This window comes from Dreissena polymorpha, chromosome 2 (assembly GCF_020536995.1).
Source record: "Dreissena polymorpha isolate Duluth1 chromosome 2, UMN_Dpol_1.0, whole genome shotgun sequence".
NCBI lineage: Eukaryota > Metazoa > Mollusca > Bivalvia > Myida > Dreissenidae > Dreissena > Dreissena polymorpha.
The window spans coordinates 70,880,974-70,897,139 of NC_068356.1; the positions used below are offsets into that span (position 1 = coordinate 70,880,974).

The window sequence follows — 16,166 nt, forward strand, 5'->3', positions numbered from 1 at the left end:
AAAATACATAAATAAAATAAGAGGCACAATAGCATTTAATTCCATATAGGCAGTCGCACTTCCGTGCGGCGCCTATTTCAGAGCGTATTGTTAACAATTAGTAAAAACAATCCGTTTCTGTTTCATTTTTTAACAAACGTTAATCTTACCTTTATGCAAAATATCTCTTGCACCAACACTTTTGAAATGCCAGGAGGTACAACTGACGCCAAACGCCTTACAGAGGGAAACCGCGAATTCGATGTAATTGTAAGCACTGGCACCTTTGACAGACGGCAATCAACGCAAAGGTTATGTACGATCTGCATGAAACGTGACTCCACCCATTTTCGTGACTTTGAGTCGTTTGCTGGAACTACTTCACAAAACACACTTATCGTATATCCAGTATTTGATTGCTTTTTGTTTTCTTAATTAATTAACTCACGTTTCCGAAATCACTTTCATTTATTAACCCATTTATGCCTAGCGTCCAGAAAAAAGGCCTTGGCAAACAGCGTACACCCAGATGAGACGCCGCACTGATGCGGCGTCTCATCAGGGTCTGCGCTGTTTGCTTAAAGGAATTTCTTTAAGAAGTATTATAGATATAGAAATAAATATACTAGACATCCCTAATTTTGGAAATAAACTGATCCAATTTAGAAGGATGGGAGAGTCCACTAGGCAATAATGGGTTAAACGCACTAAGGCGAATAGAACAACACGTGACGCATACGCGCTGTATGTTTGAAAATCACGGGCAAGTCTAAACAATTTACAGTTATCATCACTAACTGATGTCGCTAATGAGGGGCAAATATCTTTCGCAGCATTACGGAAACCCATGCGTAAGAAGGCATTTTTATTGCAAATCGTTATTATCTCTCATGTTTTATATTCTGTTTTTGAAATTACAAACATGAAATGACATGTCATAAAAACGAATGTACCTATACGTTGAATGAAGCAAAACCATTTTTATACAATCGTTTAGATGAACATCAACAACGTGTAGCGAAATATTGTGATTCTATGATTATATTATTCTATAGATAATCATATTTAAGCATCGTGTCTGTAAGTTTCGCAATGACAAACCAATTTAATTGTTAAATAATCATCGATGATTAGTCTTAAAGGGTAATTTATATTGAGTCAAGTATTTATAACAAGATGGACGTCACGTGGAAATATTTTAAACGCATTGATTAAGTACTATATTTGAATGTTCAGATCATATATCATTTTAGATGTGTGTAGATACATTGAATAAGCTTGACCGGTCATGAACCAATTGAAATAAGTAAAATAAGTTTGCGTTGTTTATGCAATCGTTTGACTAAATTCGGAACAAAGAAAATACAGAACACTGATTTCATCCGACACTTTATTATTTATTGAAATGTTCACAAAGCATGAGCCGTATACCGAAGTTCACAGTTTACAATATCATAGTGAACAAAAAGAAACACGTATATAGGAGAAAACAGAGCTATCATGTTTGGCATTGTCAGAAACAAGAAGATAGTTTGGCAGCTTCAACATAAGATGGTTTGAAACATAGGAGTAATAAATGCATTTCTGCATAACAAACTAAACACAATCATATATATGGTTTCACAATTCATCAATAGTAGCGCTATTTTTATGATCTTCATCTTTTTATATAAAACGAATTTTTAAATGACAATTAACATTCGCTTTTTATATGTGTGCACATTGTGTCAACATACATTTGTTAAACCCTTGTAAATTGCGTTGTTGATTCTTTTAAATTAATATTCCTGCACAAACGCATGCTACAATATATTTACTAAAATGCAAAATAATCACTTCAAAAACTTACACTGTCGAAACATAGCAACAGACTATAAAACAGTGAACAATATTATCTGGTTATAAAACGAATTAGATTGTGAATTACATTATTTCTGAGCTAACATAAACGTAAGGAATCGTGTTTCACACACGTGGCTTAAACAATGCATGTTTGTTTAGCTCGGCAGATACGTCCCAAGTGGTATACGTGGACACCAACAAGTTCAAAAGTCCTGTGATATAAATAAACTAGCTTAGGCACTTACAGGAAATACGTAAAGAAAATAAAAATAAAAACGTGTTTACACGTGAAACGAGTATTTAAGGGTTAAAGGCTGGAGTATTATGTATAATAGTGTATACCACATGTGAAATTCTAGAAATTTCGTTTTTTACCTATACTATTTCTAATTGTTAATAGTTTCACTGCAGTTCATGACATTATCTGTTATTTGAGAAACATATATTAAGGAACCGGTAAACCATTCGTCAATGCCTGTAACTGAATTATAACCAAACATATAAAGCACACGTGATACGTGCTCATCGTAATATACATGTAGTGATACTTAATAAATGAATTAACACAACTTCAATGAGTAAACAGATGTTCAAATAGCGGAGAAGTTCAATACCAGAAGTCATCTGAGAGATGGCTAACGTTTATCACTATCACGTGTATACAAGACTTTTTATACATGTACCAGTAAATATGTTTGACGTATGTCCCTTAGTAACATAAACTGCTTGCTATCAAATAATCAAAATATAACTGTCATTACAGTTGGAAAACTTTATAAAATAATTTCAATATAAAATGTATTAGCAAATGATTACAGGTTTAAAAAAGTAATCAATTTAATGAGATTAAACATGTTTCATACAGCTGCAATATCGTTATTAACGAAAGCAAAGCTATAGTTAACTTACGAAATCCAAGGTCAATACACGAAGTCATTTCTGCGAAAGGATGCTAGAAAACATGTTTTTAAGTTTAGCGCAACAAACGCTAAGCAAAATTGTGCGTCACATATTCGTTTCTAAAAAAAATAGAAGTGCTTATAATATATGTCACTGTTGTTAAGCTGAAAACTTGAAATGTGCCAGTACAAAATAGTATAAACCCATTAACCCATTAATGCCTAGCCTATAGAAAAAAGGCATTGGCAAACAGCGTAGACCAAGATGAGACGCCGCATGATGCGGAGTCTCATCAGGGTCTGCGCTGTTTGCTTAAAGGAATTTCTGTAAGAAATATTCTAAATATAGAAATCAATATACTAGACATCCCTAATTTTGGAAATAAATTGATCCAATTTAGAAGGATGGGAGAGTCCACTAGGCTTAAATGGGTTAAATGAACAGGTCCCATTCCGAAAACATTCCATTTCGATTAATAGTGATAATGATGACACATAAATGAACACAATTTATGGGAATATAATTTCAGTGTGGAGAAATCAGACGATACATATACGTACGAAGCATTAAATGGGCATGTACACTAAACATTAGCCGTGTGGATATAAGTAGGTAATGGTCTGACAAATAGAGACATACATACACACAGTTATAACATTTATAACGCATACTCCATGGGATTGATTCACAATAAAATCACAATATTGAATTCAATAATAAACTCATTCACGCATTCACGATTTCGGTCTCGGGAATTTTTCCCTTGTAAACGCCATCTATTTCTATAGGTTTAGATTAAAAAGTAAAATAAAAGTTGCTTATTAAAAAAAACACATTTTGAAAGTAATTTTTGGGTTAAAACCCATTATGTTGCGAAGGAAAAAAACATTTTGAAATAAGTTGTTTGGGTTTTAAATCTTTGTACGTTTCAATATATATGCAACAACACCTGATCTGACCCAACATTCACTTTAGCATCTAAGCGTATGCATCCCTAGTATAGACACATTATTAAGTGTATTATTTTTGTAAACATTAAACAGTTCACTACAATCATTCAATTATCAAAAATATAAAGACTTCATCGAGCAGTTTTTTTTGCTTATTTAGTTTTCGTATCAACGGACCGAAGTATGAACGTTCACATTGCACTAGACACAAATGTTTTGTAATGTGTTCACATGTTCAGACGAATCATCCCACAGCAACCCAAGTTTATCTCCCACACGACGCATGCGTTTCAGAGTATTGTGCATCCGCCCTTCTCCTTATATGGGTTGTCTCCCGGCTTAAGAAAACCGTTGATGAGCACGTCCTCATTTGTGTGCTGCTCGCAGTATTTCATGATATCCTCTATGCACTCGGAGACGCGCAGGCGCGGTACGGCTGCCTCCAGGCGGAGCTGCTCAACCAACTTCCGCTGCTGCTGCAAACCTTCCTGGAATTTGTTCATCCTCGCTTCTGAAAATATACAAGACATGTTAACATTATTAATCAGTGTTATATTTAAGCATATTACTAGATTGATGACCTGTAATCTTGCTTTTATATATGTGTATATAATTACAGGCGTTAAGCTTTGATGTTCAAACATAATTGAAGTGCAACGTATATTAAACTGAAAGTTCAAAGTTTGAAATGGTCAGCCCTGCATACCCCGCGGTAATAAGCGTACGAAGCTAAAACACATAAAGCACCCGTTAAGAATAGCGAAACTAGGTATGGTTTGGAAAGGAAGTGTCATATAAATACATTTTGGTTATGATACAAGTCACCTGCAAATAAGTAGGTAAGCGAAATAGCAACCTACGTGCATAATCGTTTAATACACTGTTAAGGACATTCTCAATACACGTAAGTCATTTTGTAAGTCATTAACCGTTCACGACACTATCCGTAAAATGTATTCAATAATGCTTCATTCTGGAAATAAAGCATTGCAATATCAAATATAGCATCAAACAAAGAACACCGTTTGCAATCCTCATTGATTTTGCTGCTTCAATGAGCGTCTTTTAGTATTGGAAAAGCGGCTGTACCAGATTAACCCTCTAGCGCCTTTACATAATTTTTTCATATGGGGTAGAAGATATTTTTTTTACAATAATTTTTTAATAATTATTGTAACCCTTGTGTTCATAGGCTGGATGATAAAAAGAGCTTTCAATAGAAAGAATGCCAAAGTCCCTAGGTCGCTCACCTGAGACGCGAAGGAACTGAACTATTTTTAGCCGGTTCATGATGTCTCTGTCAAAAACGAGGCTTCTGACTTTGCCTATTTACAAGAACCTTTTTAGAACTCAGTTGAGATGTTATTAGAACAAAAGTTATCATCAAGTTTCATGCTGATTGGGAAAACTGTGACTTCTAGCGTGTTTACAAGAATTAGTTCTAAACATGTAAGGAAAACTGCCCCATTGCTATGGTGGACATATTTTTCAAATGGACCAAAAGCAGGAAGAAAGCCAAACTATCCTTTGAAAAAATATTCCGATGAAGTATCAATAAGATTGGACAAAAATGTGACAGCTAGTATTCAAAAGGTTTCATCATGAGAACCAGTTTTCTGATCAATTTCGCGGAGATTCAACAATAAATGTGTGGAATGTGACTTCTAAAGTGTTTACAAACCTTTACATAAATGTGACCAAAAGACCTCATTCGACCCATTTTCGAACTCGGGCAAGATATAATTTGGATACATGTTCTAACCCAGTTTCATGAAGATTGGACAATAACGGAAGCCTCTTGAAAGTTAACAAGGTAAATGTGGACAACGGAGGACCGACAACGGACGAAGAACATTGGACAAAAGGCGATTACACACTTTTAGCATAAGCACGCTTTGTTCGTGCCTTCTCTAATTTGATTTAGGTAAGATTGTCATTAGCTTTGAAAGCTTTGTAATTTACTACGACTCGTTTGAAACTCATTTAACTGGCTTCGTCGCTGCAAACATACGGCAACGGTCAATAAGTTCAGCTTATCCGTTGACTATCGCTTTTATGTTTAGTTAATGGACATGTGATTTTCAAGGCCTACCTCCTTTGACCCCCTCCCTCGGCGCGATTTATAGCGGAGACGTTTTTCTCCCAAAATCAGAAATCCATGAATTGACGGAGCCATTTTTCGAATCAACCCTCATGCCGACAAATTGATATGATTTTGCAAATTAAAAAAAGTTCGCAGGAATCGCTGGAGACTCTTTATAATACTAATTAACCACCTTCATAACTATTTCGTTTTTTGTGTAAGGTGTTTATTAAGCCTTTGCTGTGGCATGCATTATTATAACAAGACTGCTTGTACTGTATTTTCTTGATATTCCAGATATGTAAATGTACAACGCATATTGGCATATAAAGTTTATTCACAAACAATAACATACAAACTGTATGATTTTGCAGTATTATAGTAGGAGATTACTAGAATCGTTGTTTGTGACAAGTTTGATCAAGTTAATATAATTACCTTTCGCGTTTGCATCCATTTCCAATGTTAAAATATTAAATCACTATTAATAAATATATAACAGAATGGCGTCTTAGTTATGTACTTCTGAATTTTGATACATACTGGTATATACAACAGAGAAAACCACATAAATGATCCAGACAAACGCACACGGCAAATTGGATTTTACAATAATAACGCGATATTAATGCTCTATTTTCATAATATATTGATAAAATACTTCTTTCATGTATTCATCGGTGCAAATGTTAACAGATCCCATGAGAGCAGCGAGTAGATGATCGCCTTCTCGGAACATCACACTTAATATATTAAAATACGAACACAAACTGAAACACCACTTTATTTCCTTGCAATTATTGTATTATCGACACACGGAGAATACATGGCAGAGAATCGACAAACAATCATTGAACTTCAGACCATCCTTATGATTTTTGCATGTTTTGAAGTTTGTCATTAAATGCTTTATATTGATAAATGTAAACATTGGATCTAAAAAGCTCCAGAAAAAAATCAAGAATATAATTTTAAAAAAAGTAAACCTCAGCAGGGTTCGAACCAGTGACCCCTGGAGTCCTGGAGTAAAAAAAATGCGACCTAGCCCACTCGGCCATCCTTCCAGCAACAATGTCAAATGTATTTTATAATCTTTATAAGTAATCCTCGTAGTTTCACAAAATATATCGACAACAGAACTCTCCAAATTATTAATTCGTTTAGCGCTGCAACGCTTTATAATTTTCAGGTTTGTAAATCGTCAAAATATGCATATAATGGCTATTTTAAAGCGTGGTAATTGTTTTATTTCTGTTTCCTCACAAATATCAAAACTAAAACGAAAATTTGCGAATCTGAAACAACTTTTTTCATTTTTGTCAATTTACCCAAAAATGTACCCAAACGTGAAAAGGCCCCTTTAAAACATGTTAACTAAACCGAGTACCATGCATTACATGCAATCTATAACGCTTACATATCGGAGTCAAAACGCAAAAATCATTTTATCGAAAGGAGTGAATGCATATTATTGAGCAAGAGTAAGAAATATTTTTTTCCATTTTGAGTTGATTGTCTTTATGAGACATATGATATAGATCGTTCACCTGAGACGTCGAGGAATAAAACTGTTCTGAGAAGCTTGAGTAATGTTTCAAAAAACATTTTCGAGATTATGAGAACAAATCTTCATGAAGACGACTTTCAGAGTGTTCTCTATGTTTCCTAAAAGCCATATTTAGGAAATTTGCACTCCACTGGTTGGTTATGTTTTTCAACGGACCGCGGCAAGTACTTTCTATCTATTTCGAGACATTATTTAAACAAGTTACCCCAAGGTAAGAACAATTGGACCACAAGGTGAGAACACTTTGACCCCAGGGTCATGGGTTTAGGACGTGTTCATATGTTTAATCTTGTTAAAGCTCTGGTGATATGCATATTAATTATTTTATGGACCGGAACTTTTTGAACAACTTTGAATGAGGGTCACCATAGATCAATCCTGTGAAGTTTCGTTTAAATCTGAGAAACGGTTCATGAGAAGAAGTCGTAAGATGAAAAAGTAAACGCACGCACGCATGGTCGCACTCATGTAAGGACTGACGGGCGACGGAAAACACCGTATAAAAAGCTCTACATGAGCACTACATGTAATCAAAAGAGCTAAAACGATTTTCAGTTCTGTTGCGAAGATCTTTAAACTGAAATTTAAATTATATACCTGTAATAAGAAAATCGAGGTAAAATCGATGCACATGTCAAAGTGATACAAACAAAACAACAAACAAGAGGATCATGGGCACTAAGGCGCTCACCTGAGACCCAGAAGAGTTAGACTATTTAAAGAAGATGACCAGAGACCCACTGTCGCTCCCCTTCAGGGAACTGAACTGCTCTCAGGAACATTTGAGATGTTTCAGAAACTATTTTCAATGTTGACAAAAAATTAACTAGAGAGTAAGCAATGTTTTACTATAGCCATAAAAGGAAAAATGTTCCGCCCACTGGCGGCCATGTTTTTCTACCAACCGGAACCATTTTCGAACTCGTCCAAGATATTACTAGAACACATGTTCTGTCCAAGTGGCATGAAGATTGGACTATAGATGTGAATTTAAGAGTGTTATGAGTTTTTATTATAGCCATATACGGAAAAAGCCACGTCCCCTTTAAACAACTGGAACCATTTTCGAACTCGTCCAAAATATAATTTGGACCAATCGTCTTACAAAGTTTCATGAAGATCGGGCAATAAATGTGGTTAAGAGTGTTAACAATGTTTTACTAAAGCCATATTAGGAAAAATGCCCGCCCCCTGATATGCTTTTCAAGCATCGGGAACTATTTTCGAACTCGTCAAAGATACGAATGCGACAAATCTTCTGACCAACTTTCATGATGATCAGACAATACATGTGGCCTCTATAGTGTTATCAAGGTTTAAAGGGACCGTCAACCGCGATATTTTAATCAATATAAACTAATAATTGTAAAAAAAACGGTATTTTAGAACTTTTCGTTTTTCGTCAATCGCGGTTGGCGGCCACTTTAACTATACCCATAAAGAGAAAAATGTCCCAATTGCGGCCATGTTTGTCAACCAACCGGAACCATTTTCGACCTCATCCAAGATATCATTGGAACAAATCTTCTGACCATGTTTAATGAAGATCGGAGAATAAATGTGGTATAAAGAGTGTAAACTAGGTATAACTAAAGCCATGTATAGCCATATTAGGAAAAATGCCCCGCCATGTTTTTCAAGCATCGGAAACCATTTTCAAACTCGTCCAAGATATCATTGGGATAATTCTTCTGACAAAGTTTCATAATGATCAGACAATAAATTTGACAACTAGAGTGTTAACAAGGTTTCACTATAGCCATATTAGGAAAAAATGCCACGCCCCCTGGCGGCCATGTTTTTCAAGCATCGGGATCCATAATCGAACTCTTCTTAGAAATCATAGGGACAAATCTTTTGACCAAGTTTTATGATGATCAGACAATAAATATGGCTCCTATAGGGTTTTCAACAGACCGGAATCCTTTCGAACTCATTCAAGATATTATTGGAACAAACGTTCTTACCAAGTTTCATGAAGATTGGACAATAGCTGTGTATTTTAGAGTGTTTACAAGGTTTTACTATAGCCATATAAGAAAATGCCCCGCGCCATGTTTTTCAACCAACTGCAACCAATTTCGAACTCGTCCAAGATATCATTTGCACAAAGCTTCTGACCAAATGTCATGAAGAACGGACACTAAATATGGCCTCTAGAGTTTCAACAAAGAAAATGTTGACGCCGCAAAACGCACGACGGACAAAAGGCGATTATAGAGAGAATAATAGGTTAATGCCTGATTTTTATCTTTATCAGGCAAAGCTTAGAACAATATAACGGCGAGGCTTGCCGAGCCCTTATTTTATTCGTGCCGAGCCCGATATATTTCAAAAAGATCAGGCAGTAACCTGTTTTTCTGTTTATCATACCTCTTATTCCCCGATTTTAAAGAAATCATGAAAACAAAATCGCTAAAAGCTGCATTTTAGCGGGAAATAATATGACTTGTCATTTGACGAGTTAATAATTACGTCATGAGCACGCGCGCTTAATATTTGTAAAAAAAATAATATTTTTTTGCAGTCTGTTTTGCATTTTCTGTTTAAAATATTTTACATCTTGGTATCAATTTGTTTGTTTTGTTGATTCTGATTCGATTTTTATCAAAATGATTACTTTATAGTTGATTTCGTGTAATATGACCTTCATCCTACCATTGACTGATATAAGAACTTCCTGTTGACCATGATATAAAATAATATATCAGGCAACGTTATATCAGGCAGATATCAATGTTGTGGTATGATAAATGCTGTATAAAAGCATTCTGAAATAGCCTTTGCGTGGATATATGCATTGTATCATTTTACCCGGTGATTTTAACATCGTTTACCAACACACGGGATACGCGTTGAAATGGCCGATTGTTTTAAAGTGTTTTTTTAAATATCAGTTTTAATTTTGCACCAAACAACCACGTATTTCAACTGTAGATTCCAGACACTCGCAGAACAGATTGATAGCAACATTTCTACAAACCAAATATTTACACGTGTTCATTTTTGTTTCGTAATGCTGCGCCAACCGAATAGGCGATCTCTAAATTAGTAATTTAACAACTTGAGCTGTTCGTTTCTGTGGAATTCTTTACGCATGTCCCCTAAAAATTAAATATGAATGCAATCACAGTAGAAACACGTATTGGTCCATGTTTGTTATGTATCGATAAATATACGGTAGTTAAAGATGAGTTAAATGTTAACCGTTTGGGGACTTACTGATTTATATTCTTTAGTGGAAAACAAAAGGGCAGTCTGCCCAAAATCGTCGCAGTCAACATTTATTTCAATACGATCATCAACACGTGCAGGTCATTGAAATGTGAAAGTTTGAGGAAAGTCCACCCATTAATTAAAGAGGAGTTTAAAAAACAAGCTTCAGATTTCTTATTATATATGTTGGAGCAAGATGGCCAACGTCCTTATGTCGCTCACCTGAGACCCGTAGGCCCTATACTGCATTGAGCAACTACAGTGATGCGAATGTAATACCTAACATGGTTTCCGACTTTTCTTGTTACCCAGACCATTAATGGACTCGGCTAAGACGTCATTAGAACAAATGTTCATGCTATCGGGCAAAAACTGTTACATTTGGAGTGTTTAGAAGGTAGCACAGTAGAAAAAAAATCTATCCCATGGTGACCAAAATGTGTATCAATGAACTTTTCATTTGACAAATTGTCCTGAGCAAGTTTCGAGAAGAATGGACCAAAAGAAGACTGCTAGTGTTCACAAGCTTTTAATTAAGTTATATAAGGAAACTGCATTGCCCCTTTCAATATTTTTTTCAATCGACCTTACATAAATGACATATTAATGTAAATGCTGGTTAGTCACTATTGCATTCTTGTAAATGGGGTAAAAATAGTATTACATAAAACAAGGGCTGTTTGTAAAACATGCATGCCCCCCTATATGGGCTATAAGTTGTAGTAGCAGCCATTGTGTGAATACGTTTTTTGTCACTGTGAACAACGGTGGTGGTGGTGGTGGTGGTGGTGGTGGTGGTTGTGGTGTTGGTGGTGGTGGTTATTGATACAATGCATTACAAAAATGCAGTTAGCCTTACATTTGGTAAAATTTTAATATATTACAAGGGAGGGAAATGCTGTAACAAAAAGAACATGCATAAACGGTAGTTCTTTCCCTTGTTTGAACCATGCTAAATCCTTAAAATGCCTATTTCCAGTAACTGTGACCTTCACCTGTGACCTTTGACCTAGTGACCGCAAAATCAATAGGGGTCATCTGCGAGTCATGATCAATGTACCTATGAAGTTTCATGATCCTAGGCCCAAGCGTTCTTGAGTTATCATCTGACAACCACCTGGTGGACGGACCGACAGACCAACAGACCGACCGACATGAGCAAAGCAATATACCCCCTCTTCTTCGAAGGGGGGCATAATAAAAACCCTAACAAACATATAAACATATGACATGCAGCATGCATGCAACTACTGCCTCTCTTTAAAATTTTATTGTTTTAATTTATATTGTACTAGAAGTTTTAGCTGAATAACCAAATAGTTGGTCCTTAAAATATAAATACCATCCATGCACATACAAGCCGTTTGTTAATAATCATGAACTCATGTAATAACCAATAATTTTATATTCAACAAGAGTGTATGAATGGCCCAAAGTTGCTCACCTGAAATACGAAGGAACTGATCTGTTATGTGCAGTCCAAAATATTATTAAAACAAATGGTCTGACCAAGTTTCATGAAGATTGAACTATCAATGTGACGTTAATAGTGTAAACAAGATTTTACTGAAGCCATACAAGGAAAAATGGCCCGTCCGATGAAAACTATGTTTTTCAACAGACCGTAATATTTTCCAACTCATCCAAGATATCCTTAAAACAAATATTCTCATCAAGTTTCATAAAGATTTTACAATTAATGTGACTTAAAAAGTGTTAACAAGGTTTTACCATAGCCAAATAAGGAAAACTGCTCCGAACCATGGCGGCATTTTTTCGACAGACCGGAATCATTTCCGAACTCCAAGATATCATTAGAACAAATGTTTGGACCAAGATTTATGAAGATTGGACTATAAATGTGACTTTTATACTGTTAACAAGATTTCACTTTAGTCATGTAAGGAAAAATGCCCGCTCCCTGGCAGCCATGTTTTTCAACCAACCGGAACCATTAACGAAGATATCATTTGGACGAATCTTCTGACCAAGTTTAATGAAGAGCCAAAATAAATGTGGAATCTAGTGTTCACGAGGTTTTACGATAGCAATATAAGGCGAAATTCCCCGCCCCCTCTGGCGTTTATGTTTTTCAACCATCATGAACCATTTTCGAGCCCGTCCAAGATTTCAGAGTGACAGATCTTCTGACCAAATTTCATGAAGCGGACAATAAATGTGGCCTCTAGTGTTAACAAGGCAAATGTTGACGACGCACGACACACAAAAGGTTATCACAAAAGCTCATCTTGTTGTGCTCATGTGAGCTAACAAGAGCACCGCAAAACGGGTGCCAACGCTCGGCTGGGTGCATTTTTTAATAAATGAAAGCTTGTCAGAATTTTTTTAGAGGTCACATTGACCTTGACCTAGTGAGCTAAAAATATAATGTTAAAACTGGTCTAAAAGTTGCATGATTTAATGTCACTGCATATGTAAACTCTTAACTGCCAACATTAATGTTGACTAATTAATTGAAATCCATCTCCAAGTTTCTTCACAATCTTAAGATGTTTTCTGCAAAATGAAGGCCAAATCTTAGATGTAAGAAATTGTGGCTTTGTATTACACCCTTTAGACATTAGAATATGCAGAATTCTAATAATATGTAAGTTTTTAAATCAAGCCATCAGTGAGCGGAAAAGTATAATGCGTTTGATTTTTCCTGCTAAGAAGGTGGCTGAAATGCCTTAAAATGAGTTAGTTGGAGGGATAAGGATTGGATTCCAGATAAACCATACATTCAGGATTGGAGGTCAAATACAGCTCAAGATATAACCATTTTTTTCAGCGAAAACTAAAGGTTTTATCCGATTTGTGTTAGAATACCTCATTAATGGTGTTTATATATCATTCCTTAAAGCGAGATTATACGATCTTGTCAGATATTTATTTATTTATATAAAATGTGCAAAAATCTTATAAACATATATTTCAAAATAAATTATAATAAAGTTAATAAGAACATGTGTCGAAAAATGCGAAATAAGCCAGATATTTAATTCTGAAATAGAAAATGTCTGTATTTAATTCTGAAATCGAAAATGTCTGTACAGTCGACTTCGCCAGCATGTAAATTATGCACGCACGATGTGAATCTAAATTTAGTTTAACGATTCATTTTAAATTCCTGCAACGATATCTATTCATACGACACACGAAAACTTACTTAAGAGACGAATGCTTCGGTTATTGTAGGAAAATATGTACGAAATATCTTCGCCACAATCGGCTTTGGGCGCTAATTTGTCTTTGCTGCATTTTATGAAACTCGTCTTCAATGTATAATTTTTCTTGCCTATTTTGTGTTATTGTAACATATTTTATCAATATATTACAATTTAACACATATAAACAATCATATAATCTCGCTTTAATGTACATCAACAACTCATCATCATTTTCTTTACAACAAACCAAAATCGACAACGTTTTTTGGCAAGGTATTCTATATTTTAAAGGCAGAATTAATATTCGGATGAATGCATTGAGGCGGTGAATGTCATACAATGAATAAATTGTAATCATATGGCACATTTGTATTCTCTTAAATGTACTAGTTAATAACATGTGTAAACGAGAGGGCCTGAAAAAAACAAACAAAGTCGCTTACCCGAGATACATAGGAACTGACCTGATCTGTGCAGCCAAAGATATCATAAGAACATATATTCTGACCAAGTTTAATGAAGATTGGACTATAAATGTGTCTTTGAAATTGATAACAAGTTTTTACAATAGCCATAAAAGGATAACTGCTCCGCCCCCAGGCGGCCATGTTTTTCAACCAACCGGAACAATTTTCGCACTCGTCCAAGATATCATTGGCATAAATCATCTTACCAAATTTGATGAAGGTCGATATGTGGCCTTTAGAGTGTTAACAAGCAAATGCTGACGCCGCACGACACACAACGCTCGACGGCAAAAGGCGATCACAAAAGCTCACCATCAGCACATTGTGCTCGGGTGAGCTTAACAAATATGACTTCCGGCGTGTTCAACTAGTCATATAAGGAAAACTGTCACGCCTCCCTCCCCGGGCCCGTGATTTTGAACGGACTGAAGCCATATTTGATCTCATCCGAAATATCGCACATGGTACCTTTTTGCACCAATGGGGCGAAATGTTCTGAGCAAGTTTCATGATGATTGTTAAAATGTTGAATTAGGGATCATTTATTCTTAACAACTGACCTAGTTTTTGACCTCACGATGGCCGAATTTTAACGAATTTCATGAAAAAATGGCAACAAATGTGGCCTCTTTGGTTTCATGAAATTATGGCAACAAATGTGGCCTCTTTGGTGTTTACAAGGTAATTTTGATAAAAAGTGACCAGAAACGCTCGAGACGACCACAATGTGCTCAGGGGACCTAAACATTTAAGTGAGATTATCAGGGTGCAGAATCAACGGGGTTTTCTGGGGTTTAAACATGGGTTGGACAGAATGTTATCACGCCGTTAAGAACTTTATTTTTGCAAATATCTCAAGTTGTTGAATTGCATTTGCAAAATTCTATAGTGCATAAAAGACCGTTTTAATTGCAGTTTGTGCCGTTTTCTTAAGATAAAAGAATTAATCCTTGAATACGTCTGAAATCGGTGACAAAATTTCACGTTGCGCGACACAACCGTGTACAGTGAATGCAGTAAAAATTGAATTTTTGAACAAGAACACATGCTTATTAAACAAAGTAATTCCATTGTAATTCAGATTGTCATAAGCAGCATTAAAATCTGCCTTATATGCACTCGTTGAAATTCTTAAGAAAATTTGTTTAAAAAAGGTTATTTGAAATAAAGCAAGACTTACCGTCGTGTGTAAATCCATTAAAGTTTAAAGGTGGAACCCCAAAAATCACGTGATCCTGCGCCCTGTTATGTTAAATGGTTCGAGGTAAATTAGAAGTGTATTATGTGGAATAGCAGTGTGCATGCGCATGCGCACGATGCCGGGTGCTACTTACCCATGGACATCGTTGGTCTCAGAGAAGCAAACTTATAGAAAGGGAGACGTACAAGTGTAACGCCTCTGAAAATGTACAACACATTAACTAAACTCTCATAACAAGCGATGTACAAACACAGTATTTTCATCATGTGCATCTGTCTATATTGAGTTACGTTATATCGATATTATTACGATGTGCAATTTTCAAAAAATAAATTATAAAACATCGTATAATACATCGCTTGAATACTTGGAACGCGAAAACGATTTAATCCGGAAAACTGGATAAGGATGCGTTTGAGATTTTCTACTACTTCCTTATGTATGTTTCAGGTCATGAATGATTATTTACTTGCCAAGAGCCTACAATACATATACCAAGTTTAAGATCTGTCTAACGTTTTCTTGATAAAGTGCGCATTGTTAAGCGACAACATTAATAGATTGTATGAATACCAATGTTACAACATATCAAATAAAAATGAACTAATACTTTTTTTCTTAATATATTATAGATTTGTCGAATGAAAGCACATGCGTCATTGTATACAACAGTCCTCGGTCGGTAAGGTTGTCTAAATATTGAATTATTCTTACCGTCAAGCCTTGACAAGATACACGTACATCTTTAATTCTGGATTATTATCATATGTTGTTTAATACTCATGTACGAC

The 16,166-nt window shown here is 35.4% G+C and overlaps 1 protein-coding gene across 1 annotated transcript; it reads right to left on the bottom strand.

The window, feature by feature from the left end:
- Positions 1–1,355: 1,355 nt before the first annotated feature.
- LOC127867539 (guanine nucleotide-binding protein subunit gamma-1-like) lies at positions 1,356–6,333 on the bottom strand. Its single transcript, XM_052408797.1, has 2 exons — positions 6,193–6,333; positions 1,356–4,182 (listed from the first exon to the last, which is right to left on the bottom strand). The coding sequence occupies exons 1-2, from the start codon at positions 6,209–6,211 to the stop codon at positions 3,962–3,964; spliced, it is 240 nt and encodes a 79-aa protein (XP_052264757.1). The 5' UTR covers positions 6,212–6,333; the 3' UTR covers positions 1,356–3,961.
- Positions 6,334–16,166: the final 9,833 nt, after the last annotated feature.